The sequence below is a fragment of the Carcharhinus amblyrhynchos genome, chromosome 2 (assembly GCF_965287045.1).
Source record: "Carcharhinus amblyrhynchos chromosome 2, sCarAmb.v2.hapA, whole genome shotgun sequence".
NCBI lineage: Eukaryota > Metazoa > Chordata > Chondrichthyes > Carcharhiniformes > Carcharhinidae > Carcharhinus > Carcharhinus amblyrhynchos.
In genome coordinates this window covers 149,828,266-149,855,855 of record NC_137325.1, presented here as the reverse complement: position 1 = coordinate 149,855,855, position 27,590 = coordinate 149,828,266, and the positions used below count along the sequence as shown (strand labels likewise).

At 49.4% G+C, this 27,590-nt stretch overlaps 1 protein-coding gene across 1 annotated transcript in view; it reads left to right on the top strand.

Annotated features, from left to right (window-relative positions):
• LOC145359617 (protein scribble homolog) overlaps positions 1 to 27,590 on the top strand; it is a 226,077-nt gene that overhangs the window by 137,776 nt on the left and 60,711 nt on the right. The window contains 4 exon segments of the mRNA XM_080214324.1: positions 2,629 to 2,685; positions 4,836 to 4,916; positions 19,414 to 19,806; positions 27,030 to 27,104. Of these exon segments, the coding sequence (XP_080070450.1) occupies positions 2,629 to 2,685; positions 4,836 to 4,916; positions 19,414 to 19,806; positions 27,030 to 27,104 (606 nt within the window).

Below are 27,590 nucleotides of genomic sequence, written 5' to 3'. Positions count from 1 at the left end.
GAAGGATATATTAGCCTTGGAGGGAGTGCAGAGGAGGTTCACTAGGCTGATACCAGAGATGAGGGGGTTGGACTATGAAGAGAGACGAAATAGACTGGGTCTGTACTCGTTGGAGTTTAGAAGGATGAGGGGGATCTTATAGAGACGTATAAGATAATGAAGGGGATGGATAGGGTAGAGGTAGAGAGATTCTTCCCGCTGAGAAAGGATAGCAGGACTAGAGGGCACAGCCTCAAGATAAGAAGGGGGGTGGGGAGCAGTTTAGATCGGAGTTGAGGAGGAACTTCTTCACTCAAAGGGTGGTGAATCTCTGGAATTCTCTGCCCATTGAAGTGGTGGAGGCTACCTCGCTAAATATATTTAAGTCACGGGTAGATAGGTTTTTGGTAGGCAAGGGGATTAAGGGTTATGGGGAGAAAGCGGGAAAGTGGAACTGATCCACTTCAGATCAGCCATGATCTTATTGAATGGCGGGGCAGGCTCGAAGGGCTAGATGGCCTACTCCTGCTCCTATTTCTTATGTTCTTACACACATTGGACAAAAACTGACCTATCTAAAGTACTCGAACTATAGCTTTTCCCATCGATACTTGTAAAGTTAAAATCCCCCATAACAACTACCCTGTTACTTTTGCTCCTATCCAGAATCATCTCTGCAATCCTTTCCTCTATATCTCTGGAACTTTTTGGAGGTCTATAGAAAACTCCCAGCAGGGTGACCTCTCCTTTCCTGTTTCTAACCTCAGCCCATACTACCTCAGTAGACAGGTCCACATCAAACTTCCTTTCTGCCACCGTAATACTGTCCCTGACTAACAATGCCACACCTCCCCATCTTTTACCACCTTCTCTGATCTTACTGAAACACCTAAACCCCGGAACCTGCAACAACCATTCCTGTCCCTGCTCTATCCATGTCTCTGAAATGGTCACAACATCGAAGTCCCAGGTACCAACCCATGCTGCAAGTTCACCCACCTTATTCTGGATCTCCTGGCGCTGAAGTAGACACACTTCAAACCACCCTCCTGCCTGCTGGTACACTCCTGCGACCTTGAAACCTTATTCATGACCTCACTGCTCTCAACGTCCTGTCCACTCGAGCTACAATTCAGGTTCCCATCCCCCTGCTGAATTAGTTTAAACCCTCCCGAAGAGCATTAGCAAATTCCCCCCCCAGGATATAGGTACCCCTCTGGTTCAGGTGAAGACCATCCCGTTTGTAGAGGTCCCACCTACTCCAGAACGAGCCCCAATTATCCAGGTATCTGAATCCCTCCCTCCTGCACCATCCCTGTAGCCATGTGTTCAACTGCTCTCTCTCCCTATTCCTCTCCTCGCTAGCACGTGGCACAGGTAACAAACCAGAGGTAACAACTCTGTTTGTTCTAGCTCTAAGCTTCCAGCCTAACTCCCTGAATTTCTGCCTTACATCCCCATCCCTTTTCCTGCCTATGTCGCTGGTGCCTACCTGGACCACAACTTGGGGCTGGCCCCCTTCCCCTTATGGATCCCGAAAACACAATCCGAGACATCACGGACCCCGGAACCTGGGAGGCAACACACCGACCGCGAGTGTCTCTCATTCCCATAGAAAGATAGAACCCTACAGTGCAGAAAAAAGGCCCTTTAGCCCATCGAGTCTGCACTGACCACAATCCCACCCCCTACTCCCATATCCCTACATATTTTACCTGTTAATCCTTCTAACATAAGCAGCTCAGGACACTAAGGGGCAATTTTTTAGCGTGGCCAATCAACCTAGCCCACACACCTTTGGACTGTGGGAGGAAACCCACAAGGGCGGCACGGTAGCACAGTGATTAGCACTGCTGCTTCACAGCTCCAGGGTCCTGGGTTTGATTCTCGGCTCGGGTCACTGTCTGTGTGGAGTTTGTACATTCTCCTCGTGTCTGCGTGGGTTTCCTCCCACAGTCCAAAGATGTGCAGGTTAGGTTGATTGGCCATGCTAAGAAATTGCCCCTTAGTGTCCAGGGATGTCTAGGTTAGAGGGATTAGTGGGTACAATATATAAAAAAGATGTGGGGATAGGGCCTGGGTGGGATTGTGTTCAGTGCAGACTCGATGGGCCGAAGGGCCTGTTTCTGCACTGTAGGGATCTATGATCAGACACGAGGAGGATGTGCAAACTCCACTCAGACAGTGACCCGAGCCGGTAATTGAACCCAGCACCCTGGAGCTGTGAAGCAGCAGTGCTAACCACTGTCTCCTTAACTATGGAGTCCCCAGTGACTAATGCTTCACTCGTCTCCCCTCTTCCCCTCTCAGCAACAGGGGCAGACTCTGTCTCTGTCTTATGGTCTGATTGTGGTTTTTATTGGAGGGTTGGAGTTGTGGAAAGCTGGGTTCCTGGTTGTGAGGATATCAGTGAGAGCTGAGCTTGGTGAATGGTGTTGAGTTATATCGATCAGCAAGAGGCTGATTTGCTTCTTTCTGTTCTGATGGTGTTCTCTACACGGTCCTCTGACCCTCACTGCCGTTGTAACCTTACTGAGTAGATGCTATCTGAAAGGTGATTGTCGGAGGCTGCTGTGTTGGATGAGTATGGGCTGACAGCATCTCCTTCTGCCTCAAACTCTAACACTGTCCTCACCCTGTTTCTGAAAGGAGCGAATGCGTAGGGAGCAAGAGGAAGCAAACCGCCGGCTGGAGGAGGAAGCGGAGGTGAGGAGAAGGCTGGGAATAGTGAGGGCTCCTGTGTGAGTGAGGAGGGAGTGGGGAATGAGTGACTGGGGGGGGGTGGGGAATGAGTGACTGGGGGGGGTGGGGAATGAGTGACTGGGGGGGGAGTGGGGAATGAGTGACTGGGGAGGGAGTGGGGAATGAGTGACTGGGGGGGGTGGGGAATGAGTGACTGGGGAGGGAGTGGGGAATGAGTGACTGGGGGGGGTGGGGAATGAGTGACTGGGGAGGGAGTGGGGAATGAGTGACTGGGGGGGGGTGGGGAATGAGTGACTGGGGAGGGAGTGGGGAATGAGTGACTGGGGGGGGGTGGGGAATGAGTGACTGGGGGGGGTGGGGAATGAGTGACTGGGGAGGGAGTGGGGAATGAGTGACTGGGGAGGGAGTGGGGAATGAGTGACTGGGGGGGGTGGGGAATGAGTGACTGGGGGGGGGGGTGGGGAATGAGTGACTGGGGGGAGTGGGGAATGAGTGACTGGGGGGAGTGGGGAATGAGTGACTGGGGGGAGTGGGGAATGAGTGACTGGGGGGGGGGTGGGGAATGAGGGACTGGGGGGGGGTGGGGAATGGGTGACTGGGGGGGGGTGGGGAATGAGTGACTTGGGGGGAGTGGGGAATGAGTGACTGGGGAGGGAGTGGGGAATGAGTGACTGGGGGGGGGTGGGGAATGAGTGACTTGGGGGGGAGTGGGGAATGAGTGACTGGGGGGGGTGGGGAATGAGTGACTGGGGGGAGTGGGGAATGAGTGACTGGGGGGGGGTGGGGAATGAGTGACTGGGGGGGGGTGGGGAATGAGTGACTGGGGGGGAGTGGGGAATGAGTGACTGGGGAGGGAGTGGGGAATGAGTGACTGGGGGGGAGTGGGGAATGAGTGACTGGGGGGGAGTGGGGAATGAGTGACTGGGGGGGGGGTGGGGAATGAGTGACTGGAGGGAGTGGGGAATGAGTGACTGGGGGGGGGGTGGGGAATGAGTGACTGGAGGGAGTGGGGAATGAGTGACTGGGGGGGAGTGGGGAATGAGTGACTGGGGGGGGTGGGGAATGAGTGACTGGGGGGGGGTGGGGAATGAGTGACTGGGGGGGGGTGGGGAATGAGTGACTGGGGGGGAGTGGGGAATGAGTGACTGGGGAGGGAGTGGGGAATGAGTGACTGGGGGGGAGTGGGGAATGAGTGACTGGGGGGGAGTGGGGAATGAGTGACTGGGGGGGGAGTGGGGAATGAGTGACTGGGGGGAGTGGGGAATGAGTGACTGGGGGGGGGTGGGGAATGAGTGACTTGGGGGGGGGAATCGGTGACTGGGGGGGGAGTGGGGAATGAGTGACTGGGGGGGGGTGGGGAATGGGTGACTGGGGGGGGTGGGGAATGGGTGACTGGGGGGGGGTGGGGAATGAGTGACTGGGGGGGAGTGGGGAATGAGTGACTGGGGGGGGAGATTGGGGGTCTGTGAGTGGGGGTGGATGTGGGGATCTCTGTGTGAGTTAGGGAGTAGTGGGGGTCTCTGCTCGAGTGACGGGAGAGTGGGGGGTCTCTGTGAGTTGGGGGAAGTAGGGGTCTCTGAGTGAGGGAGGAGTGGGAGTCTCTGTGTGAGTGAGGAGGGAGTGAGGGTCTCTGTGAGTGAGGAGGGAGCGAGGGTGTCTGTGTGGGTGAGGAGGGAGCGAGGGTGTCTGTGTGAGTGAGGAGGGAGTGAGGGTCTCTGTGTGGGTGAGGAGGGAGCGAGGGTGTCTGTGTGAGTGAGGAGGGAGCGAGGGTGTCTGTGTGGGTGAGGAGGGAGCGAGGGTGTCTGTGTGGGTGAGGAGGGAGCGAGGGTGTCTGTGTGAGTGAGGGTCTCTGTGAGTGGAGTGAGTTGAGCCTGCACTCCTCTCAAGTCATTCTATTCAGGGTGACTGAGGGATGGGTTATAAATGCTGACCTTTCCAGTAATGCCCATATCCTCAGAATAATTTGAAATGGGATTAGGGGACGCGGTGTTGGCAGGTCTGTCTCCAGCTGTGAGTCCCAGACCCCCTATATATGGGTCATCTCGAGAAGTTAGCGATTAAAGTGGAGTTAGCTTCCCAGAGATGTTTGCTCGGTGTGTGTGACCTGACCTGGGATTTGTCGCACATTATGTTTCCTTCTTTGTTATTGATAGAATTTCAGCACAGAACCACTGAAGATGGATTACAGGACCCTGGCTGCTTTACCCAGTACTGGCATCCAGAGAGTTAATCGGGTAAGTGGCCTGATACTTATAGACCTCTGTTGTCTGTCTGTCTCTGCCTCTCAATCACTTGGGGCAGTGCTGGCTGATTGGTAAATAGCTACTGTTACACCGCTGTTTAAAAAAGGAGGGAGACAAAAGGCAGGTAACTACAGGCTGGTTAGCTTAACATCTGTAGTTGGGAAAATGCTGGAATCTATCATTAAGGAAGAAATAGCAGGACACCTGGAAAAGAGTGGTTCAATCAAACAGACGCAGCATGGATTCATGAAAGGAAAGTCATGTTTGATGAATTTACTAGATTTCTATGAGGATGTGACTAGTGCGGTAGACAGGGGGGGACCGGTGGATGTGGTGTTTTTAGATTTCCAGAAGGCGTTCGATAAGGTGCCTCACAAAAGGTTGCTGCAGAAGGTTAGGGTGCACGGAGTTGGAGGCAAGGTGTTAGTGTGGATTGAGGATTGGCTGTCTAATAGGAAGCAGAGAGTTGGAATAAATGGATGCTTTTCTGGTTGGCAGTTGGTGACTAGTGGAGTGCCGCAGGGATCAGTGCTGGGGCCTCAACTGTTTACCATTTACATAAATGACCTGGAGGAGGGGGCTGAGTGTAGGGTAACAAAATTTGCTGATGACACAAAGATGAGTGGGAAAGCGAATTGCGTGGAGGGTGTGGAAAGTCTGCAGAGAGATCTGGATAGGCTGAGTGAGTGGGCGAGGACCTGGCAGATGGAGTATAATGTTAGCAAGTGTGAGGTTATCCACTTTGGAAGGAATAATAGTAAAATGGACTATTATTTAAAAGGTGAAAAACTGCAGCATGCTACGGTGCAGAGGGACCTCGGGGTCCTTGTGCATGAGTCGCAAAAACCCAGCTTGCAGGTGCAGCAGGTGGTCAGGAAGGCGAATGGGATGCTGGCCTTCATAGCGAGGGGGATTGAATATAAAAGTAGGGAGGTCTTGCTGCAACTGTACAGGGCACTGGTGAGGCCGCAGCTGGAGTACTGTGTGCAGTTTTGGTCGCCGCACTTGCGCAAGGATATTTTGGCCTTGGAGGGAGTGCAGAGAAGGTTCACTAGGCTGATACCGGAGATGAGGGGGTTGGACTATGAAGAGAGACTAAATAGACTGAGTCTGTACTCGTTGGGGTTTAGAAGGATGAGGGGGGATCTTATAGAGACGTATAAGATAATGAAAGGGATGGATAGGTTAGAGGTAGAGAGATTCTTCCCGCTCAGAAAGGACAGTAGGACTAGAGGGCACAGCCTCAAGATAAAGGGCGGTTTAGAACGGAGTTGAGGAGGAACTTCTTCACTCAAAGGGTGGTGAATCTCTGGAATTCTCTGCCCGTTGAAGTGGTGGAGGCTGCCTCGCTAAATATATTTAAGACACGGGTTGATGGGTTTTTAGTAGGCAAGGAGATTAAGGGTTATGGGAAGAAAGTGGAACTGATCCACTTCAGATCAGCCATGATCTTATTGAATGGCTGGGCAGGTTCGAAGGGCTAGATGGCCTACTCCTGCTCCTATTTCTTATGTTCTTATGTTTTTTCCTTCCTTGTCGGAGCCACGTGTAAAGCAGTCAGCCAGCCTCTCTCCACCTCCATACACACAGTTCCACACTCAGTGCTGCTCTGTCAGTGCTGTCATTGTCTTGTTCTATTTGTTGATAGCTTTAGGCTGCATCTCTGCTTTAGACAGTTTCTGCAGCAAACACTGAATTAGAGTGGCTTTTTACAATGCTGAAGACTAAGTGAGAGACCAAGCAGCAGAGACTTCAGTCCATACCTCTATATTCCCATTCACAGCCCACACCCACCCTGCCTCCACTTGCGGGCTGCAGTCATCACCCCTCTCCCCTCCCCAGCCCCCCTGCAGACCCTCACACTCGCTGCCTGTCAGGCGGTGCAGTCTGTCACACTCGCTGCCTGTCAGGCGGTGCAGTCTGTCACACTCGCTGCCTGTCAGGTGGTGCAGTCTGTCACACTCGCTGCCTGTCAGGCGGTGCAGTCTGTCACACTCGCTGCCTGTCAGGCGGTGCAGTCTGTCACACTCGCTGCCTGTCAGGCGGTGCAGTCTGTCACACTCGCTGCCTGTCAGGCGGTGCAGTCTGTCACACTTGCTGCCTGTCAGACAGATAACGAATTTGGTAAAATGGAGTAAAGCAGGAGATGGGTAAAAGATGGTTGCTGCAATGGGCCTGTAACAGAACGGGATTGCTGCCAGGCTGAGTGCTGACACTATTGTTCAGAACTTGCAGTATTACATTTCCAAGTGGGAGCTGCGAGTTTGGGCGGAGGGTACAGAGAATACTGACAGAACAAAGCAGAATAAAGACAATTTTACCAACGTGCAGACTTTGGCAGTCATATGACAAGTGAATGTTGAGATAGATATCAGAGATGAAGTTTGGCAGGAAGAATAAAAGCATCAGATTTGAAAGTAATGAAGTGACAGAGGTCAAAAAAGAAAGAGATACAGGTAAACACATTGTTAAAGCAGCTGTAACCATTAGCAAAGCAATGAAAGTGGAGAATTCAATAGCAGTGACGTTGTATTGAAAGTTGGGGGGCCATCTGGTCGCATTTCAAAAACTCCGCACTCTTCTGGTATCTATATTGAGAAGCACCAGAGCAAGTACCTCAAAGATTTAAAACTGATTATTGATGTCAAACAAGATTGTATAGGTTGGAACTTTATTCTTACAACAGAGAGGTCTTTGTGAGTGTCAGACAGAAGCTAGGTGTGGAGAGAGTGTTTCCATTTGAGGGTGAATCCCAAACTAGATCCATAACTATAAAATAAAACACCAAATTCTGGAAAAACTCAGCAGGTCTGGCAAAATCTGAGGAGAGAGAAACCGAGATATAATTTCGCGGGCACCTGACTCTTCAGAGTTTGAGAGAGGGAGACATTGATTTTTTTTGAAGGGGTAACCAAGAAGGTAGATGAGGGCAGTGCAGTTGATATTGTCTACATGGACTTCAGCAACGCCTCTGACAAGGTCCCGCATGGTAGGTTGTTGCATAAAGTTAAATCTCACAGGATCCAGGGTGAGGTATCTAAATGGATACAAAATTGGCTTCTTGACAGAAGCCAGAGGGTGGTTGTAGAGAGTTGTTTTTCAAACTGGAGGCCTGTGACCAGCGGTGTGCCTCAGGGAGCAGTGTTGGATCCACTGTTATTTGTCATTTATATTAATGATTTGGATGAGAATATAGGAGGCATGGTTAGTAAGTTTGCAGATGGCACAAAGATTGGTGGCATAGTGGACAGTGAAGAAGGTTATCTCCAATTGCAACGGGATCTTGATCAATTGGGCCAGTGGGCTGACGAATGGCAGATGGAGTTTAATTTAGATAAATGTGAGATGATGCATTTTGGTAGATTGAACCAGGGCAGGACTTACTCAGTTAATGGTAGGGCGTTAGGGAGAGTTACAGAACAAAGAGATGTCGGGGTACATGTTCATAGCTCCTTGAAAGTGGAGTCACAGGTAGACAGAGTGGTGAAGAAGGCATTCAGCATGCTTGGTTTCATTGGTCAGAACATTGAATACAGGAGTTGGGATGTCTTGTTGAAGTTGTACAAGACATTGGTAAGGCCACACTTGGAATACTGTGTACAATTCTGGTCACCCTATTATAGAAAGGATATTATTAAACTAGAAAGAGTGCAGAAAAGATTTACTAGGATGCTACCGGGCCTTGATGGATTGAGTTATAAGGAGAGACTGGATAGACTGGGACTTTTTTCTCTGGAGCGTAGGAGGCTGAGGGGTGATTTTATAGAGGTCTATAAAATAATGAGCGGCACAGATCAGCTAGATGGTCAATATCTTTTCCCAAAGGTAGGGGAGTCTAAAACTAGAGGGTATAGGTTTAAGGTGAGAGGGGAGAGATACAAAAGTGTCCAGAGGGGCAATTTTTTCACACAGAGGGTGGTGAGTGTCTGGAACAAGCTGGCAGTGGTAGTAGTAGAGGCGGGTACAATTTTATCTTTTAAAAAGCATTTGGACAGTTACATGGGTACGATGGGTATAGAGGGATACGGGCCAAATGTGGGAAATTGGGATTAGCTTAGGGGTTTAAAAAAGAATGGGCAGCATGGACAAGTTGGGCTGAAGGGCCTGTTTCCATAAGAACATAAGAAATAGGAGCAGGAGTAGGCCACCTAGCCCTTCGAGCCTGCCCCACCATTCAATAAGATCATGGCTGATCTGTCGTGTCTCAGTTCCACATTCCCACCCTCTCCCCATAACCCTTAATCCCCTCGCTTATCAAAAACCTATCAACCCGCGTCTTAAAAATATTTAGCAAGGCAGCCTCCACCACCTCAACGGGCAGAGAATTCCAGAGATTCACCACCCTTTGAGTGAAGAAGTTCCTCCTCAACTCCGTTCTAAACCGCCCCCCCTTTATCTTGAGGCTGTGCCCTCTAGTCCTACTATCCTTTCTGAGCGGGAAGAGTCTCTCCACCTCTATCCTATCCATCCCGTTCATCATCTTATACGTCTCAATGAGATCTCCCCTCATTCTTCTAAACTCTAACGAGTACAAGCCTAGTTTATTCAGCCTCTCCTCATAGCTCAACTCCCTCAACTCCGGTATCAGCCTAGTAAACCTCCTCTGCACTCCCTCCAAGGCCAAAATATCTTTGCGCAGGTGTGGCGCCCAAAACTGCACACAGTACTCCAGCTGCGGCCTCACCAATGCCCTATACAGCTGCAGCAAGACCTCCCTACTTTTATATTCAATCCCCCTCGCTATGAAGGCCAGCATCCCATTCGCCTTCCTGACCACCTGCTGCACCTGCAAGCTGGGTTTTTGCGACTCATGCACAAGGACCCCGAGGTCCCTCTGCACCGTCGCCTGCTGCAGTTTTTCGCCCCGTAAGTAATAGTCCTTCCTACCATTCTTCCTACCAAAGTGGACCACCTCACACTTGCCAACATTAAATTCCATTTGCCATTTCCTGGCCCATTCGCCCAGCCTATCTAGATCCTTCTGCAGACTCTCCACACCCTCCGCACAATTTGCCGTTCCCCCAATCTTGGTGTCATCAGCAAATTTCGACAATCTACACTCGGTTCCCTCCTCCAGATCATCTATATAAATGGTAAAAAGCTGAGGCCCCAGCACCGACCCCTGGGGCACCCCACTAGTCACCAACCGCCAATCCGAATAGCACCCGTTGACCCCCACTTTTCCATGCTGTTTCCATGCTGTAAACCTCTATGACCCTATGTCAGACTCCTACTTATTGATTACAGCTCAGCCAATAGTCAACACCATTATTCCCAGGAAACTCATCTCCAAACTCCGTGGCCTGGGCCTCGGAACCTTCCTCTGTGACTGTATCCTGAACTTCCTAACTCAATCAGTAAGGATAATCAACAACACCTCCTCCACGATCATCCTCAACACCGGTGCCCCACAAGGCTGTGTTCTCAGCCCCCTACTATACTCCTTATACACCTATGACAGTGCGGACAAATTCCCCTCCAATTCGATTTTCAAGCTTGCTGATGACACCACCAAAATGGGTTGGATCTCAAACAATGATGAGACAGAGAACTGGAATGCGAGAATCTGGTGAACTGGTACGGCAACAATAATCTCTCCCTCAATGTCAACAAAACAAAGGGAGATTGTCATCAACCTCAGGAAGTGTAAAGGTGGACATGCCCCTGTCTACATCAATGGGGATGAAGTAGAAAAGGGTCGAGAGCTTCAGGTTTTTAGGTGTCCAGATCACCAACAACCTGTCCTGGTTCCCCCGCCATGCCAAGACTACAGTTAAGAAAGCCCACCAACACCCCTACTTTCTCAGAAGACAAGGGAGATTTGGCATGTCAGCCATGACTCTCACCAACGTTTACAGATGCCCCATAGAAAGCATTCTTTCTGGTTGTATCACAACTTGGTATGGGATCCTGCTCTGCCCAAGACTGCAAACATCTACAAAAGGTCAAGGAAATAGCCTCTGAGAATCCACCCTATCTATTCCTCTCAACATCTTATACACCTCTATCAGGTCACCTCTCATCCTTCGTCTCTCCAAGAAGAAAAGATCGAGCTCTCTCAACCTATCCTCATAAGGCATGCCTCCCAATCCAGGCAACATTCTTGTAAATCTCCTCTGCACCCTTTCAATAGCTTCCACATCCTTCCTGTAGTGAGGCGACCAGAACTGCGCACAGTACTCCAAGTGGGGTCTGACAAGGGTCTTATAAAGTTGCAGCATTACCTCCCGACTCCTAAACTCAGTCCCTCGATTAATGAAGGCCAGTACACCATATGCCTTCTTGACCACCTCCTCCACCTGCGAGGCCGATTTAAGAGTCCTACGGACCCAGACCCGAAGGTCTTTCTGCTCCTCAACCCTGCTAAGACTCCTACCCTTGATATTGTACTCCTTCATCCCATTGGTCCTGCCAAAATGGACCACTACACATTTATCCGCATTGAAGTCCATCTGCCACTTCTCCGCCCAGTCTTGCATCCTATCTATGTCTCACTGCAACTTCTGACATCCCTCCAGACCATCCACAACATCACCAACCTTCGTATTATCGGTGAATTACTAACCCATCCCTCCACTTCCTCATCCAGGTCATTTATAAAAATTGTGGTCACTGTTCCCGAACTGCTCCCCTACTGAAACATCGACTACCTGGCTGGGCTCATTCCCCAATACCAGGTCCAGTATGGCCCTTTCCCTCGTTGGACTATCTACATACTGTTTCAGGAAGCCCTCCTGAATGCTCCTTACAATCTCTGCCCCATCCACACCCCCAGCACTGAGTCCCAGTCAATATCGGGGAAGTTAAAATCTCCCACCACAACAACCCTGTTACTTTTACACTTTGCCAAAATCTGCCTACATATCTGTTCCTCTATCTCCCGCTGGCTCTCGGGTGGTCTATAGTAAACCCCCAACATTGTGACTACACCCTTCCTATTCCTGAGCTCAATCCATATTGCCTCACTGTATGAACCCTCCGAGGTGTCCTCCCGGAGTAAAGCTGTGATATTCTCCTTAACCAGTAGTGTAACTCCCTCACCCCTTTTACATCCCCCTCTATCCCACCTGAAACATCTGTATCCTGGAATGTTAAGCTGCCAATCCTGTCCTTCCCTTAACCAAGTCTCTGTAATGGCAACAACATCATAGTTCCTAGTACTAATCCAAGCTCTAAGTTCATCTGCCTTACCCGTTACACTTCTCACATTGAAACAAATACACTTCAATCCACCAGACTCTCTCTGATTAGCAATCCCACCCTGCCTGCTGTTTCTCTGAATCTTACTGGCCCTACTCTCTGGTTCCCCTTCAGCTAATTCACCTTTACTCTGGTTCCCATCCTCCGGCCAAACTAGTTTAAATCCCCCCGTGTGACACTAGCAAACCTCCCGGCCAGAATATTAATACCCTTCCAGTTTAGATGCAACCTGTCCTTCTTGTACATGTCCCACCTGCCCCGGAAGAGACCCCAGTGGTCCGGATATCTGAAACCCTCCTAAGAACAAAAGCAGCCCGGGAAACAGGCCCTTCGGCCCAACGAGCCCGCGCCGCCATCTCAACACCACCAGTCCCCCCCCCCACTCACCCATGACCCCTGTCCATTGTTTTTATGGCAATCCACATTGAGGGAAACTAATTTAGGGACAATTTATTACCTCTAATCAGCCTAACAGCACATCTTTGGGGTGTGGGAGGAAACCGGAGCACCCGGAGAAAACCCACGCAAGCATGGGGAGAATGCGCAAACTCCCACAGACACCGGCCCAAATCCATGTGTCTGCACAGCAAACAGTGATAGTCACTGAGCTGTCGTCTTGCCCAGTATCTGGTCCAGTTTAGGCACACACTAACAACATGAAGCACTGGGCCAATCTTGAACAACCAAGAGCAGCCCCTGTACGACCCATCGTGTGTATGCCCGTCGTTGTACAACAGGGCGGACTGACTTAAAACCTGTGAATGAAAAAGAGAAAAAAAATTATCATCCCACATCCTTTTACATTACCAGGGATGTCCTAATGCTAATGACCCTTATTTCAAACAATCTCCTATATCCACCCATCTCCAACCCACTCACGTGCCTGTCTAAGTTACTCTTAAACAACTCCAGCGTGCCTGCCTCCACCACCTTACTTGGCAGAGCATTCCATACCCCCACTACCCTCTGTGTGAAAAACCTCCCTCTAATATCTGTGTTATACCTCTCCCCCCTCACCTTAAGCCCATGACCCCTCGTACTACGTGTCTCTAACATAGGAAATAGCTTACCTCTGTTTATCTATACCCTTCATAATCTTATATACCTCTATTAGATCCCCCCTCAGTCGGCGTCTTTCAAGGGAAAAAAGCCCCAATTTCTTCAATCTTCTTTTTGACAGACAAGGGGATTAAGGGTTATGGGGAGAGGGCAGGAATGTGGAACTGAGACACTTCAGATCAGCCATGATCTTATTGAATGGCGGGGCAGGCTCGAAGGGCTAGATGGCCTACTCCTGTTCCTATTTCTTATGTTCTTATGTACAAAGCAGACAGTCTGCACCCGGCTAGCACTGGAACCAATGCCTGAGGGGGAATGTTCACTCGTGCTGTTGGGGAGGGTTTAAACGAATGTGGCAGGGGGTTGGGAACTGATGCAGGAAGACAGAGGGGTGTAAAGTGGGGACAGAAACAAAAGGCTGTAAGGGGAAAAGTGAAAGACAGGGAAACCAAAGATAAAAATCAAAAAGGGCCACAGTACAGAGGATCAGTGATCAGTGAAAGCAAAACTGAAGAACAAGGGCCAATAAGATAAATAAACCCCGGAGGGAAATAAGGAGAGGTTTTTTATTCAAGTTGGAAAATGGATCACTCACCAGCACATGAAGTGTTTGAGATAAATAACTTTGATCTTTTGGAAAGGAATCTAGTCAAATAGGTGCCCAGGAAAGCTCGGATGAGGGAGATGGAGACACATGTGGCTCACAAACACTAACACAGACTAGTTGTGCTGAGTGGCCTGTTCCTTGCTGTGCACTGACGGAGATGGGCGATGAGGAGTGGTTTGTGTGGAAGAATGGATTTGGAAGGATTGGAATTGCATGAGGAATGCTGAGTTTTGGAATAGCTTGGCAGTCAGAGGAGTGGAATGCTGGCTGTGAAATCCGGCCTATTATAGTCATGGGGCTGAGGTTGGTGTGAAGGCCTCACCCTGCACCTGCTCATTCCCAATCAGGGAGCCAGAAGATCGCAGCCCAGCCTCACAGCTTTGTGTCAGGCTGCAGGGTTCACACTCTGTCTGCTTCTCCTCAGCAATGTGGGAGTGAGTCCTTAATCTATCAAAAACCGCAAAAAGATCATCAAAGCAGCCGCAGCCAGCCTTCCTTGTGGTAAGTTTGTGTGTCACACCATGGGGCAGTGTGAGTGTAGTGTCAGTGCATGTTGGGGTGAGAACAGTAAGGGAAGCTTGTGGGACTGGATCAGTCCATGTAACTGCTGATGAGAGGAAATCTGTGTGTGCCTGGGACAGATGACGGATGGTGTTGAAGAGGCTTCATTGCCAGACCTGTATACTTAGTGAGATGTTTAGCAGACACGTAGAGATATGTTTTCAGTGAGTTCCTCAGTCGGCAAATAGTTTCTCTGCTGTTTTCTCTGTGTGTCACACCTCAATACAGTGCCATACCCTGGTACAGTCACACCTCAGTACAGTGCCATACCCTGGTACAGTCACACCTCAGTACAGTGCCATACCCTGGTACAGTCACACCTCAATACAGTGCCATACCCTGGTACAGTCACACCTCAGTACAGTGCCATACCCTGGCACAGTCACACCTCCGTACGGTGCCATACCCTGGTACAGTCACACCTCAGTACAGTGCCGTACCCTGGTACAGTCACACCGCAGTACAGTGCCATACCCTGGTACAGTCACACCGCAGTACTGTCCCATACCCTGGTACAGTCACACCTCAGTACAGTGCCATACCCTGGTACAGTCACACCGCAGTACAGTGCCATACCCTGGTACAGTCACACCGCAATACTGTCCCATACCCTGGTACAGTCACACCTCAGTACAGTGCCATACCCTGGTACAGTCACACCTCAGTACAGTGCCATACCCTGGTACAGTCACACCTCAATACAGTGCCGTACCCTGGTACAGTCACACCTCGGTACAGTGCCATACCCTGGTACAGTCACACCTCGGTACAGTGCCATACCCTGGTACAGTCACACCTCGGTACAGTGCCATACCCTGGTACAGTCACACCTCAGTACAGTGCCATACCCTGGTACAGTCACACCTCAATACAGTGCCATAGCCTAGTACAGTCACACCTCAGTACAGTGCCATACCCTGGTACGGTCACACCTCAGTACAACCACAGCCCCTGGTACAGACACACCTCAGTACAGTCCCATTCTCTTGTCACAGTGCTCAGTACAGTGCTATGCCCTGATACAGTCACACTTGTGTAAAGTGCCGTACCCTGGTACAGTCACACCTCAGTACAGTGCCATATCCTGGTACAGTCACACCTCAATACAGTGCCATACCCTGGTACAGTCACATCTCGGTACAGTGCCGTACCCTGGTACAGTCACACCTCAATACAGTGCCATACCCTGGTACAGTCACACCTCAATACAGTGCCGTACCCTGGTACAGTCACTCCTCAGTACAGTGCCATACCCTGGTACAATCACACCTCAGTACAGTGCCATACCCTGGTACAATCACACCTCAGTACAGTGCCATACCCTGGTACAATCACACCTCAGTACAGTGCCATACCCTGGTACAATCACACCTCAGTACAGTGCCATACCCTGGTACAATCACACCTCAGTACAGTGCCATTCTCTGGTAGAGTCGCACTTCTGTACAGTGCCATACTCTGGTACTGTTGCACCTCAGTGCCACACCCTGGTACAGTCACACCTCAGTACAACCACAGCCCCTGATACAGTCACACCTCAGTACAGTGCCATACCCTGGTACAGTCACACCTCAGTAAAATGCCATACTCTGGTACAGTGGCAGCTCAGTACAGTGCCATATCCTGATACAACCTTTGAGGAAAGGCCAATTTTGATGGTATCAGGCAGAAACTTTCAAAAGTGAATTGGGGGAGTCTGTGGGAAGGAAAAGGGACGTCAGGTAAGTGGGAGGCTTTCAAAAGTGTATTAACTAGGGTTCAGGGCACATTCCTCTTAGAGTGAAGGGCAAGGCTGGTAGAGGTTGGGAGCCCTGGATGTCTCAGGATATTGAGGCCCTGAACAAGAAGTAGAGGCACATGACATGCATAGGCAGCTGGGATCAAGTGAATCCCTTGAAGAGTATAGGGGGTGTAGGAGCAGAGTTAAGAGAGAAATCAGGAGGGCAAAAAGGGGACATGAGATTGTTTTCGGAGATGGATTGTTATGGCAGACAGTGGAGTTGGCTGCCGTCGGTGGTGATGGAGGCAAATTCGATAGGGTCTTTTAAGAGACTTCTGGATGAGTACTTGGGACTTAATAGGATTGAGGGTTATAGGTAAGCCGAGTAGGTAGGGATAAGATTGGTGCAACTTGTGGGCTGAAGGGCCTGTTTGTGCTGTAGTTTTTCTATGTTCTATATTCTAGATAAGGCAAAGGAGAATCCAAAGAGATTCTACAAATACATAAAGGGTAAAAGAGTAACAAGGGAGAGAGTAGGGCCCCTTAATGACCAACAAGATCATCTATGTGTGGATCCACAAGAGATGGTGAGATCCTAAATGAATATCAGTTTTTACTGTTGAGAAACACATGGATGTTCGGGAACTTGGGAAATAAATAGTGATGTCTTGAGGAGTGTACATATTACAGAGGAGGAGGTGCTGAAAGTCTTAAAGTGCATCAAGGTAGATAAATCCCCGGGACCTGATGAAGTGTATCCCAGGACATTGTGGGAGGCTAGGGAGGAAATTGCGGGTCCCCTAGCTGAGATATTTGAATCATCGATAGTCACAGGTGAGGTGCCTGAAGATTGGAGGGTGGCAAATGCTGTGCCTTTGTTTAAAAAGGGCTGCAGGGAAAAGCCTGGGAACTACAGGCCAGTGAGTCTCACATCTGTGGTGGGGAAATTGTTGGAAGATATTTTGAGAGACAGGATCTACAGGCATTTAGAGATGCAAGGCCTGATTAGGGACAGTCAGCATGGCTTTGTGAGTGGAAAATCATGTCTCACAAATTTGATTGAGTTTTTTGAAGGGGTAACCAAGAAGGTAGATGAAGGCAGTACAGTTGATGTTGTCTACATGGACTTTAGCAAGGCCTTTGACAAGGTACCACATGGTAGGTTGTTGCATAAAGTTAAATCTCACAGGATCCAGGGGGAGGTATCTAAATGGATATAAAATTGGCTTCTTGACAGAAGCCAGAGGGTGGTTGTAGGGAGTTGTTTTTCAAACTGGAGGCCTGTGACCAGCGGTGTGCCTCAGGGATCAGTGCTGGGCCCACTGTTATTTATCATTTATATTAATGATTTGGATGAGAATATAGGAGGCATGGTTAGTAAGTTTGCAGATGACACTAAGATTGGTGGCATAGTGGACAGTGAAGAAAGTTATCTCCAATTGCAATGGGATCTTGATCAATTGGGCCAGTGGGCTGACGAATGGCAGATGGAGTTTAATTTAGATAAATGTGAGGTGATGCATTTTGGTAGATTGAACCAGGGCAGGACTTACTCAGTTAATGGTAGGGCGTTGGGGAGAGTTACAGAACAAAGAGATCTAGGGGTACATGTTCATAACTCCTTGAAAGTGGAGTCACAGGTGGACAGAGTGGTGAAGAAGGTATTCGGCATGCTTGGTTTCATTGGTCAGAACATTGAATACAGGAGTTGGGATGTCTTGTTGAAGTTGTACAAGACATTGGTAAGGCCACACTTGGAATACTGTGTACAATTCTGGTCACCCTATTATAAAAAGGATATTATTAAACTAGAAAGAGTGCAGAAAAGATTTACTAGGATGCTACTGGGACTTGATGGATTGAGTTATAAGGAGAGGCTGGATAGACTGGGACTTTTTTCTCTGGACTGTAGGAGGCTGAGGGGTGATCTTATAGAGGTCTATAAAATAATGAGGGGCACAGATCAGCGAGATAGTCAATATCTTTTCCCAAAGGTAGGGGAGTCTAAAACTAGAGGGTATAGGTTTAAGGTGAGAGGGGAGAGATACAAAAGTGTCCAGAGGGGCAATTTTTTCACACAGAGGGTGGTGAGTGTCTGGAACAAGCTGCCAGAGGTAGTAGTAGAGGCGGGTACAATTTTATCTTTTAAAAAGCATTTAGACAGTTACATGGGTACGATGGGTATAGAGGGATACGGGCTAAATGTGGGCAATTGGGATTAGCTTAGGGGTTTAAAAAATAAAAATAAGGCGACATGGAGAAGTTGGGCTGAAGGGCCTGTTTCCATGCTGTAAACCTCTGTGACTCTATGATGTGCTGCCTTCAAGCTGTCTTCCATCAGAAAGCTGAGCCTGCCTCCACTGCTGCTTAAATGTAACACTGGCTATTCCCTGTGCTGCCACATGGGCAGACTGATGATCCTGTCCGTCTGTGCACTGTAAATTCCACTTACTGGTACAGTCCCCACACAATCCCAGCAGACCTTCACTGAGCGTGCTCACTGTCCCAGCGGGGACCGCACTGAGCGCGCTCACTGTCCCAGCACAGACCGCACTGAGCGTGCTCACTGTCCCAGCACAGACCGCACTGAGCGCGCTCACTGTCCCAGCGCAGACCGCACTGAGCGTGCTCACTGTCCCAGCGCAGACTGCACTGAGCGCGCTCACTGTCCCAGCGCAGACCGCACTGAGCGTGCTCACTGTCCCAGCGCAGACTGCACTGAGCGCGCTCACTGTCCCAGCGCAGACTGCACTGAGCGCGCTCACTGTCCCAGCGCAGACCGCACTGAGCGCGCTCACTGTCCCAGCGCAGACCGCACTGAGCGCGCTCACTGTCCCAGTGGGGACCGCACTGAGCGCGCTCACTGTCCCAGTGGGGACCGCACTGAGCGCGCTCACTGTCCCAGTGGGGACCGCACTGAGCGCGCTCACTGTCCCAGCGCAGACTGCACTGAGCGCGCTCACTGTCCCAGCGCAGACTGCACTGAGCGCGCTCACTGTCCCAGCGCAGACTGCACTGAGCGTGCTCACTGTCCCAGCGCAGACCGCACTGAGCGCGCTCACTGTCCCAGTGGGGACTGTCCCGGAGTCTGAAGTTTGGAACCAGTTGAAGATGCTGATTTTTGTCAGGGATGGGGGGAAACCTGGAATAATTTGCAGCCTCCTCCAGCCAGCACTATTTGAGGCTGTATATTTGACTGTCTGGGTGCTGAGGATGTTGTTTGAACTCATGGTGATTGTTTTCTGATTCAGACCGATTTCTCTCTCTCATTTCCAGTCCTCTGAATCCCCTCTTTTTCTCTTTCTGTCTCGTCTGTCTTTCTGCCATTTGCCCTCATTAAGGGGTTTGCTGGATCAGCTGCGATGGAGGCTCAGAGCAGATACCTTGCACAAACTGAGCAGGATTCGGAACAGGAGGCAGTCCCCTGTGGGAGATCAGGGGCTATGCCTTCGAGGGTGGCCACCCACAACCCTGGGTCTTGTGTTAATAAGCAGCAAGTTGCAAAATCCAACCATGAGCACCATGCGATGGAAGAGAATGCTGGGCATGTGCTGCTCCCAGAACCCAGCCAGCGGGCGCAGGAGCAGGAGACTCTGATTGAGCTGCAGCCCATTCCCTTCTACCAGAACCCCTTTGTGGTGGCAAACAGGAAGTGCCGGGGGAAGTCCAGGGATTCCCCGGCAGAAAGAGTGCCTGTGAATGGCGCACGAGGCTACACAAGCCGCAGTGTCCAGGCAAGCACCCACTGGCACGTAGCATGGTGTGAACATGTGCCTACTCGCCTGTGTCCTTGGCAAGGCGGTGCTGTGCATGCTTTGGGCTTCCAGCTGACATGTTTCACTAACTTGATGCAGTGGGATGGAGGAGGGAGAAGGGGGCTTTGGTCTGTCCATCTGCCTGTGCACTCCTTATTCATGTATGCGCGGGTGTGTGTGTGTGTGTACACGTGCCCTCATGTATTTGTGTATGGGTGCGTGTATCCATGTGGGTACTTGCATGTGTGTGGACTGCGTGTCTGTGTGGGTGTGTGCAGGCATGCATGTATGTGTGGGTGTGTGTGTGTGTAGGCATGCGTGTCCATGTGGGTGTGTGGTTCTACCTATGGGTTTGTCTGTTTGGGTGTGGGTGGGTCCTGTTTCGAAGGGCAGGGGTAGGCTGTACCCTGCATGTTCCATTGTGATTAGTGCACTATGCTTCAAATTTGCAGCTTGACAGAGCTAACATTTCAAATCCCTCTTCCCCCATACCCCCAACCCCAGCACCCAGTCTGAGAGCAAACACCACCTCCCACCATCACCACCAGACCGCCTCCCCTCCCCCACCACACCTCCCCCCCCCGTCACCACCAGACCCCTCTCTACCCCCCCAACGTCATGAGACCCTTCTCCCCTCCCCCCATCATCACCAGACCCTCCCCCATCACCACTGCACCCCATTCTCCTCCTCCATCGCCAACTTTCCCCACTCCCTCCCCCATCACCACCAAACCCCCACCCCTCCCCAGTCATCACCAGAGCCCCTCCCCCCCCCCCTCACTGGTTAGAGCTAAACATTCTTCCCTAAAAGACAGCTTACCCTTCCAGGCTAGTCTGAGGTGGCCTGGGTACTTCACAGGGCCAAAGCTGCTGGCCTTATTTTCATTGGTGAGTTTGTACAACACACAGCCTCAAATGCAGTGAGCAGGGCAGCTGTTACCCTGTCTCTGTGCCTATTTCAGCATCAGGTTTTGAGGAACAGCTGAAGCCAGTTGTTTCACACTGCTACTGTACAGCAGCAACACTAACTCAATGCTGCCATCACAGCAAAACCATGTACAGTCAATCACACACTGAATAATGTGATAAATGTATGACAGTCTCAGTGTGATGCTGGGCTGTATGTCCCAAAGACTGGCATCAACAACATGTCCCAGCCACTGTTTAAAATGACAAGGGTCTTTGCTTGAAAAACTCAAAACGCAATGTCTGACATTAGCTGTGATTAGACTGAACAATATTTGCTAAATAATCCTCAGAGTGTTCGGAATTACACTGACAAAACCAATATACAATTGTTATTTGGGTTTGCAGTGCGCACGTTTGCTGCACTGGAAGCCACACAATACACAGGACGCTGTTCCTTGCAGACAGAAAGAACCTGTACACATATTACTTACGTGGATTATTACTTAGGTGGAGAAAAACTGCAGCAGGCGACGGTGCAGAGGGACCTCGGGGTCCTTGTGCATGAGTCGCAAAAACCCAGCTTGCAGGTGCGGCAGGTGGTCAGGAAGGCGAATGGGATGCTGGCCTTCATAGCGAGGGGGATTGAATATAAAAGTAGGGAGGTCTTGCTGTGGCTGTATAGGGCACTGGTGAGGCCGCAGCTGGAGTACTGTGTGCAATTTTGGGCGCCGTACTTACGCAAGGATATTTTGGCCTTGGAGGGAGTGCAGAGGAGGTTTACTAGGCTGATACCGGAGTTGAGGGAGTTGAGCTATGAGGAGAGGCTGAATAAACTAGGCTTGTACTCATTAGAGTTTAGAAGAATGAGGGGAGATCTCATTGAGACGTATAAGATGATGAATGGGATGGATAGGATAGAGGTGGAGAGACTCTTCCCGCTCAGAAAGGATAGTAGGACTAGGGGGCACAGCCTCAAGATAAAGGGGAGTGGTTTAGAACGGAGTTGAGGAGGAACTTCTTCACTCAAAGGGTGGTGAATCTCTGGAATTCTCTGCCCGTTGAAGTGGTGGAGGCTGCCTCGCTAAATATTTTTAAGACGCGGGTTGATGGGTTTTTGATGAGAGAGGGGATTAAGGGTTATGGGGAGAGGGCGGGAATGTGGAACTAAGCCACGACAGATCAGCCATGATCTTATTGAATGGCGGGGCAGGCTCGAGGGGCTGGTTGGCCTACTCCTGCTCCTATTTCTTATGTTCTTATGTTCTTATATTGCATCTGTTTCAGCTAAACAAGATAACTGACAGCCAGTCACTGATGCATTCCTCAGGACAATCCCTTGCCAATCAGAGTTAAGCAGCCTGGTATAAATTTTCATACAGTGCTTGGCAGTTAAATGTCTGTCACCATTAACTGGTGCATTCTCCATGACAACACCTCTACCAATCAGAGTCCATTTGACAACTAATCAAAACTGTCTACGGCATAAAGTTTCACCTGACATTGATATTTTTGTGATTATCCTGATGAGTGCAAACTGAAAAGCTTTGACCAAATGTATTTTTTCAGCAATACTCAGGATGTGAGGTTTGATAGGATGCGAGGAGAGATGATTTTCACATGGGTGAATCCACAACGAGAGGTGTCAGTATTTGATAGTCTCTGACAAGTCAAGGCAAGTATTTAGGAAGCATTTCTTCACATAGAGTGTGAAACTCCCTATCACAGGCTGGATGAAGCAGAATATTGATGCGTTTCTGGGAGGCTTGTTGCATACACAGCGGAGAAGGAACAGAGCGATGTGGAGAGCAGGATAGGAAGGAATCATTGTTTGTGTGGGAATTAACACCGGCACAGAGTAATTGGATGGAATGGTCTGGTTGCTGCACTCTGGATCCAATTCTAGATAATATTGTGTTTGTGTGGATGACAGAGGGTGCTTGGTATATAGGACATTTCAAATATGGAGCATCAATATGACACTGAGCAACATTAAGGGTGTTTAAGGCAGATCACCGACAGCTGACACAGTGGGGAGGTTCCAAGCTGCCGAGGAACAGGAGCGATGTAGAGGGACAGTTCCAGAGCTTAAAGTGTGAAGAACACAGCTGATGGTAAACGGCAGAATATTCCAGATCATGGAACAGAAACGACTTGCCCTCAACTGTATTTTTGTAATTTGATCTAACGTGACGAGAGATGTGAAGCATGTCCCAGATGTCGGTGTGATAGTTTTAGATAAAATAATTGTTCATTAAACAAAGAAAAAAACAGCCAGAAATCTCTTCACCGACTCAATACAGTACACAGTATAATGGCCAGGAGATACTCTTCACCGACTCAATACAGTACACAGTATAACGGCCAGGAGATACTCTTCACCAACTCAACACAGTACACGGTATAACGGCCAGGAGATACTCTTCACTAACACAATACAGTACACAGTATAACGGCCAGGAGATACTCTTCACCAACTCAATACAGTACACAGTATAACGGCCAGGAGATACTCTTCACTAACTCAATACAGTACACAGGATAACGGCCAGGAGATACTCTTCACCAACTCAATACAGTACACAGGATAACGGCCAGGAGATACTCTTCACTAACTCAATACAGTACACAGTATAACGGCCAGGAGATACTCTTCACCAACTCAATACAGTACACAGTATAACGGCCAGGAGATACTCTTCACCAACTCAACACAGCGCACAGCATTACTGCCAGGAGTGTAACAAGACGGTTGAGACCGTCTTCATGTGTGCGGAACTTGGTTATCGGTCTCTGCTCAGCGACTCGTGTGTCGTGAAGGCCGCCTTGGAGAATGTTTACCCGAAGGTCAAAGGCTGAATGCCCGTGATCGCGAGGTGTTCGCGAACAGGAAGGGAACAGTCTTGTCTGGTGATTGTCGAGCGGTGTTCATTCATCTGTTGTCGTAGCGTCTGCATGGTCTCCCCAATGTACCAGGCCTCGGGACATCCTTTCCTGCAGTGTATCAGGTAGACAACGTTCACTGAGTTGCAAGAGTATGTACCGTGTACCTGGTGGATGGTGTTCTCACATGTGATGATGGCATCCATGTCGAAGATCCGGCATGTCTTACAGAGGTTGCTGTGGCAGGGTTGCGTGGTGTTGTGGTCACTGTTCTCCTGAAGGCTGGGTAGTTTGCTGCGAACAATGGTCTGTTTGAGGTTGTGTGGTTGTTTGAAGGCAAGAAGTGGGGGTGTGGGGATGGCCTTGGAGAGATGTTCGTCTTCATCAATGACATGTTGAAGGCTCCGGAAAAGATATCGTAGCATGTTGTCTTCTTGGTGTCCAAACCCATTTCGGCAATGGTTCCAAAGGTTGGAGGTCAATTATCTTAGCTCCAGGTCATCTCTGCAGGAGTCTCTCAAGGTAATGTCATGCGCCCAACAATCTTCAGCTGCTTCATCAGTGACCTTCCCTCTGTCATAAGGTCAAAAGTAAGAACGTAAGAGCTTGGAGCAGGAGTGGGCCATCTGGCCCCTTGAGCCTGCCCTGCCATTCAATAAGATCATGGCTGATCTTTTTGTGGACTCAGCTCCACTTACCCGCCCGATCACCATAACCCTTAATTCCTTTACTGTTCAAAAATGTATCTATCCTTGCCTTAAAAACATTCAATGGGCAGGGAATTCCACAGATTCACAACCCTTTGGGTGAAGAAGTTCCTCCTGAAGTGGGGATGTTTGCCAATGATTGCACAATGTTCAGCACCATTCACGGCAACTCAGGTACTGAAGCAATCCATGTTCAAATGCAGCAAGACCTGCACAACAGCTTGGGCTGACAAGTGGCAAATAACATCAGTACCACACAAATACCAGGCAGTGACCATCACCAACAACGGAGAATCTAACCATCTTCCCTTAACATTCAATGGCATTACCATCACTGAGTCCCCCACTATCAACATCCTGGGGGTTCTCACTGACCAGAAACTCAACTGGACTAATCATATCAACACAATTGCTGCAAGAATGGGTCAGAGGCTGGGAATCCTGCAGTGAGGAACTCACCTCCTGACTCTCCAAAACCTGTCTACCATCTACAAGGTACAAGCCAGCAGTGTGATGGAATACTCCCCACTTGCCTGGATGGGTGCAGCTCCAACATTCCAGAAGCTCAACACCATCCAGGATGAAGCAGCCCCACTTGATTGGCACCCCATCCACAAACATCCACTCCCTCCATCACCAACGCACAGTGACAGCCGTGTGTACCATCTACAAGATGCACTGCAGCAACTCACCAAGGCTCCTTAGGCAGCACCTTCCAAACCCACCACCACTTCCATCTAGAAGGACAGGAGCAGCAGATACCTGGGAACACCCCCCACCTAAAGATTCCCCTCCGAGTCACTCACTATCCTGATTTGGAAATACTTCGGCCGTTCCTTCACTGTCGCTGGGTCAGAATCCTGGAACTCCCTCTCTAACAGCACTGTGGGTGTACCTACACCTCAGGGATGGCAACATTTCAAGAAAACAGTTCAGCAACATCTTGAGGGGCAATTAGAGATGGGCAATAAATTCTGGTCTAGCCAGTGACACCCTCGTCATACAAATGAATTAATTAGAAATTCCTGCTCCTTCTTTTCTTAGTATGAGTTCTGTCTTCTTTTGAGCCAGGCCTGTGTTACCACCATAACCTCATACTTTGCTATCTGCGATTCCAGCTCAGCAACATTGTTAACATAAAATTATGCCCACATGTTCCGGAAACCCGAATTTGAAGCATACTACACTCCCTCTTACTCAACATTGTCAGTGTGTTGTGTTGCAGAATGTATGTGTGTGTGTTGCATTGTGTGTGCAGTATGTAACACTCGGTATGTGTGTGTGCAGTATGTAACAGTCTGAATGGGATGCTGGCCTTCATAGCGAGGGGGATTGAATATAAAAGTAGGGAGGTCTTGCTGCAGCTGTATAGGGCATTGGTGAGGCCGCAGCTGGAGTACTGTGTGCAGTTTTGGGCGCCGCACCTGCGCAAGGATATTTTGGCCCTGGAGGGAGTGCAGAGGAGGTTTACTAGGCTGATACCGGAGTTGAGGGGGTTGAGCTATGAGGAGAGGCTGAATAAACTAGGCTTGTACTCGTTAGAGTTTAGAAGAATGAGGGGAGATCTCATTGAGACGTATAAGATGATGAATGGGATGGATAGGATAGAGGTGGAGAGACTCTTCCCGCTCAAAAAAGACAGTAGGACTAGGGGGCACAGCCTCAAGATAAGGGGGAGGCGGTTTAGAACGGAGTTGAGGAGGAACTTCTTCACTCAAAGGGTGGTGAATCTCTGGAATTCTCTGCCCGTTGAAGTGGTGGAGGCTGCCTCGCTAAATATTTTTAAGAAGCGGGTTGATGGGTTCTTGATAAGAGAGGGGATTAAGGGTTATGGGGAGAGGGCGGGAAAGTGGAACTGAGCCACAACAGATCAGCCATGATCTTATTGAATGGCGGGGCAGGCTCGAAGGGCTGGATGGCCTACTCCTGCTCCTATTTCTTATGTTCTTATGTTCTTATGTATGTGTGTGTGTGCTGCATTGTGTAAGTCTATATATGTGTGCTGCACTATGTGCAATGTATAACAGTCTGCATGTGTGTGCTGCATTGTGTGTGTGTGTTGTGTGCTGTGTGTGTATGTTGTATTGTGTGTGTGTGTGTCTGTGCTGTATTGTATGCTGCATTGTGTGTGTGTTGTGTGCTGTGTGTGTATGTTGTATTGTGTGTCTGTGTATGCTGTATTGTATGCTGCATTGTGTGTGTGTTGTGTGCTGTGTGTGTATGTTGTATTGTGTGTCTATGTATGCTGTATTGTATGCTGCATTGTGTGTGTGTTGTGTGCTGTGTGTGTATGTTGTATTGTGTGTCTGTGTATGCTGTATTGTATGCTCCATTGTGTGTGTGTTGTGTGCTGTGTGTGTATGTTGTATTGTGTGTCTGTGTATGCTGTATTGTATGCTGCATTGTGTGTGTGTTGTGTGCTGTGTGTGTATGTTGTATTGTGTGTCTGTGTATGCTGTATTGTATGCTGCATTGTGTGTGTGTTGTGTGCTGTGTGTGTATGTTGTATTGTGTGTCTGTGTATGCTGTATTGTATGCTGCATTGTGTGTGTGTTGTGGGCTGTGTGTGTATGTTGTATTGTGTGTGTCTGTATGGGCTGTGTGTGTAAGCTGCATTGTGAGTGTGTTGCGTACTGTATGTGTTTTGGTATATCTGCTTGGTGCCTGCCTTGTTGAAGTTGTTTTATTTTCTGTTGTGTTTTCCAGGGCAGTTCCAGTGAACCTCCTGTTCCCAGTAACAGCGACTCACGAGAGTTTTGTAGCTCTCCCACCTCCCACCCGGTAAGTCCCATGTCTTATTTTACAGTGGATTGTTTAAAAGGGTGAATACAGAGAGCATGATAGAAGGACTCACACTGTCCTCTGATATAATATGTCTCCAAATTTACAGTTGACATAAAGTTGGGTGGGAGGGTGAGCTGTGAGGAGGATACAGAGATGCTTCAGTGAAATTTGAGTGAGTAGGCAGATGATTGGCATGTGCAGTATAAGTAGGTTAAATGTAAGGTTATCCACTTTGGCAGCAATAATAAGAACAATGACTATAAATTAGGAGAGGGGAGTGTGTAGAGGGATCTGGGTGTCCTTGTGTACCAGTCACTGAAGGTAAGCGTGCAGGTACAGCAGGCGGTAAAGAAGGCAAATGGTATGTTGGCCTTCACACCAAGAGGATTTGAGTACAGGGCAGGTTTGAAGGGCTGATTTTCTATGTTCCTACACAACATTCACACTGTCTAAGAAATCATAAAATCTGCCAGTGGATGTGAA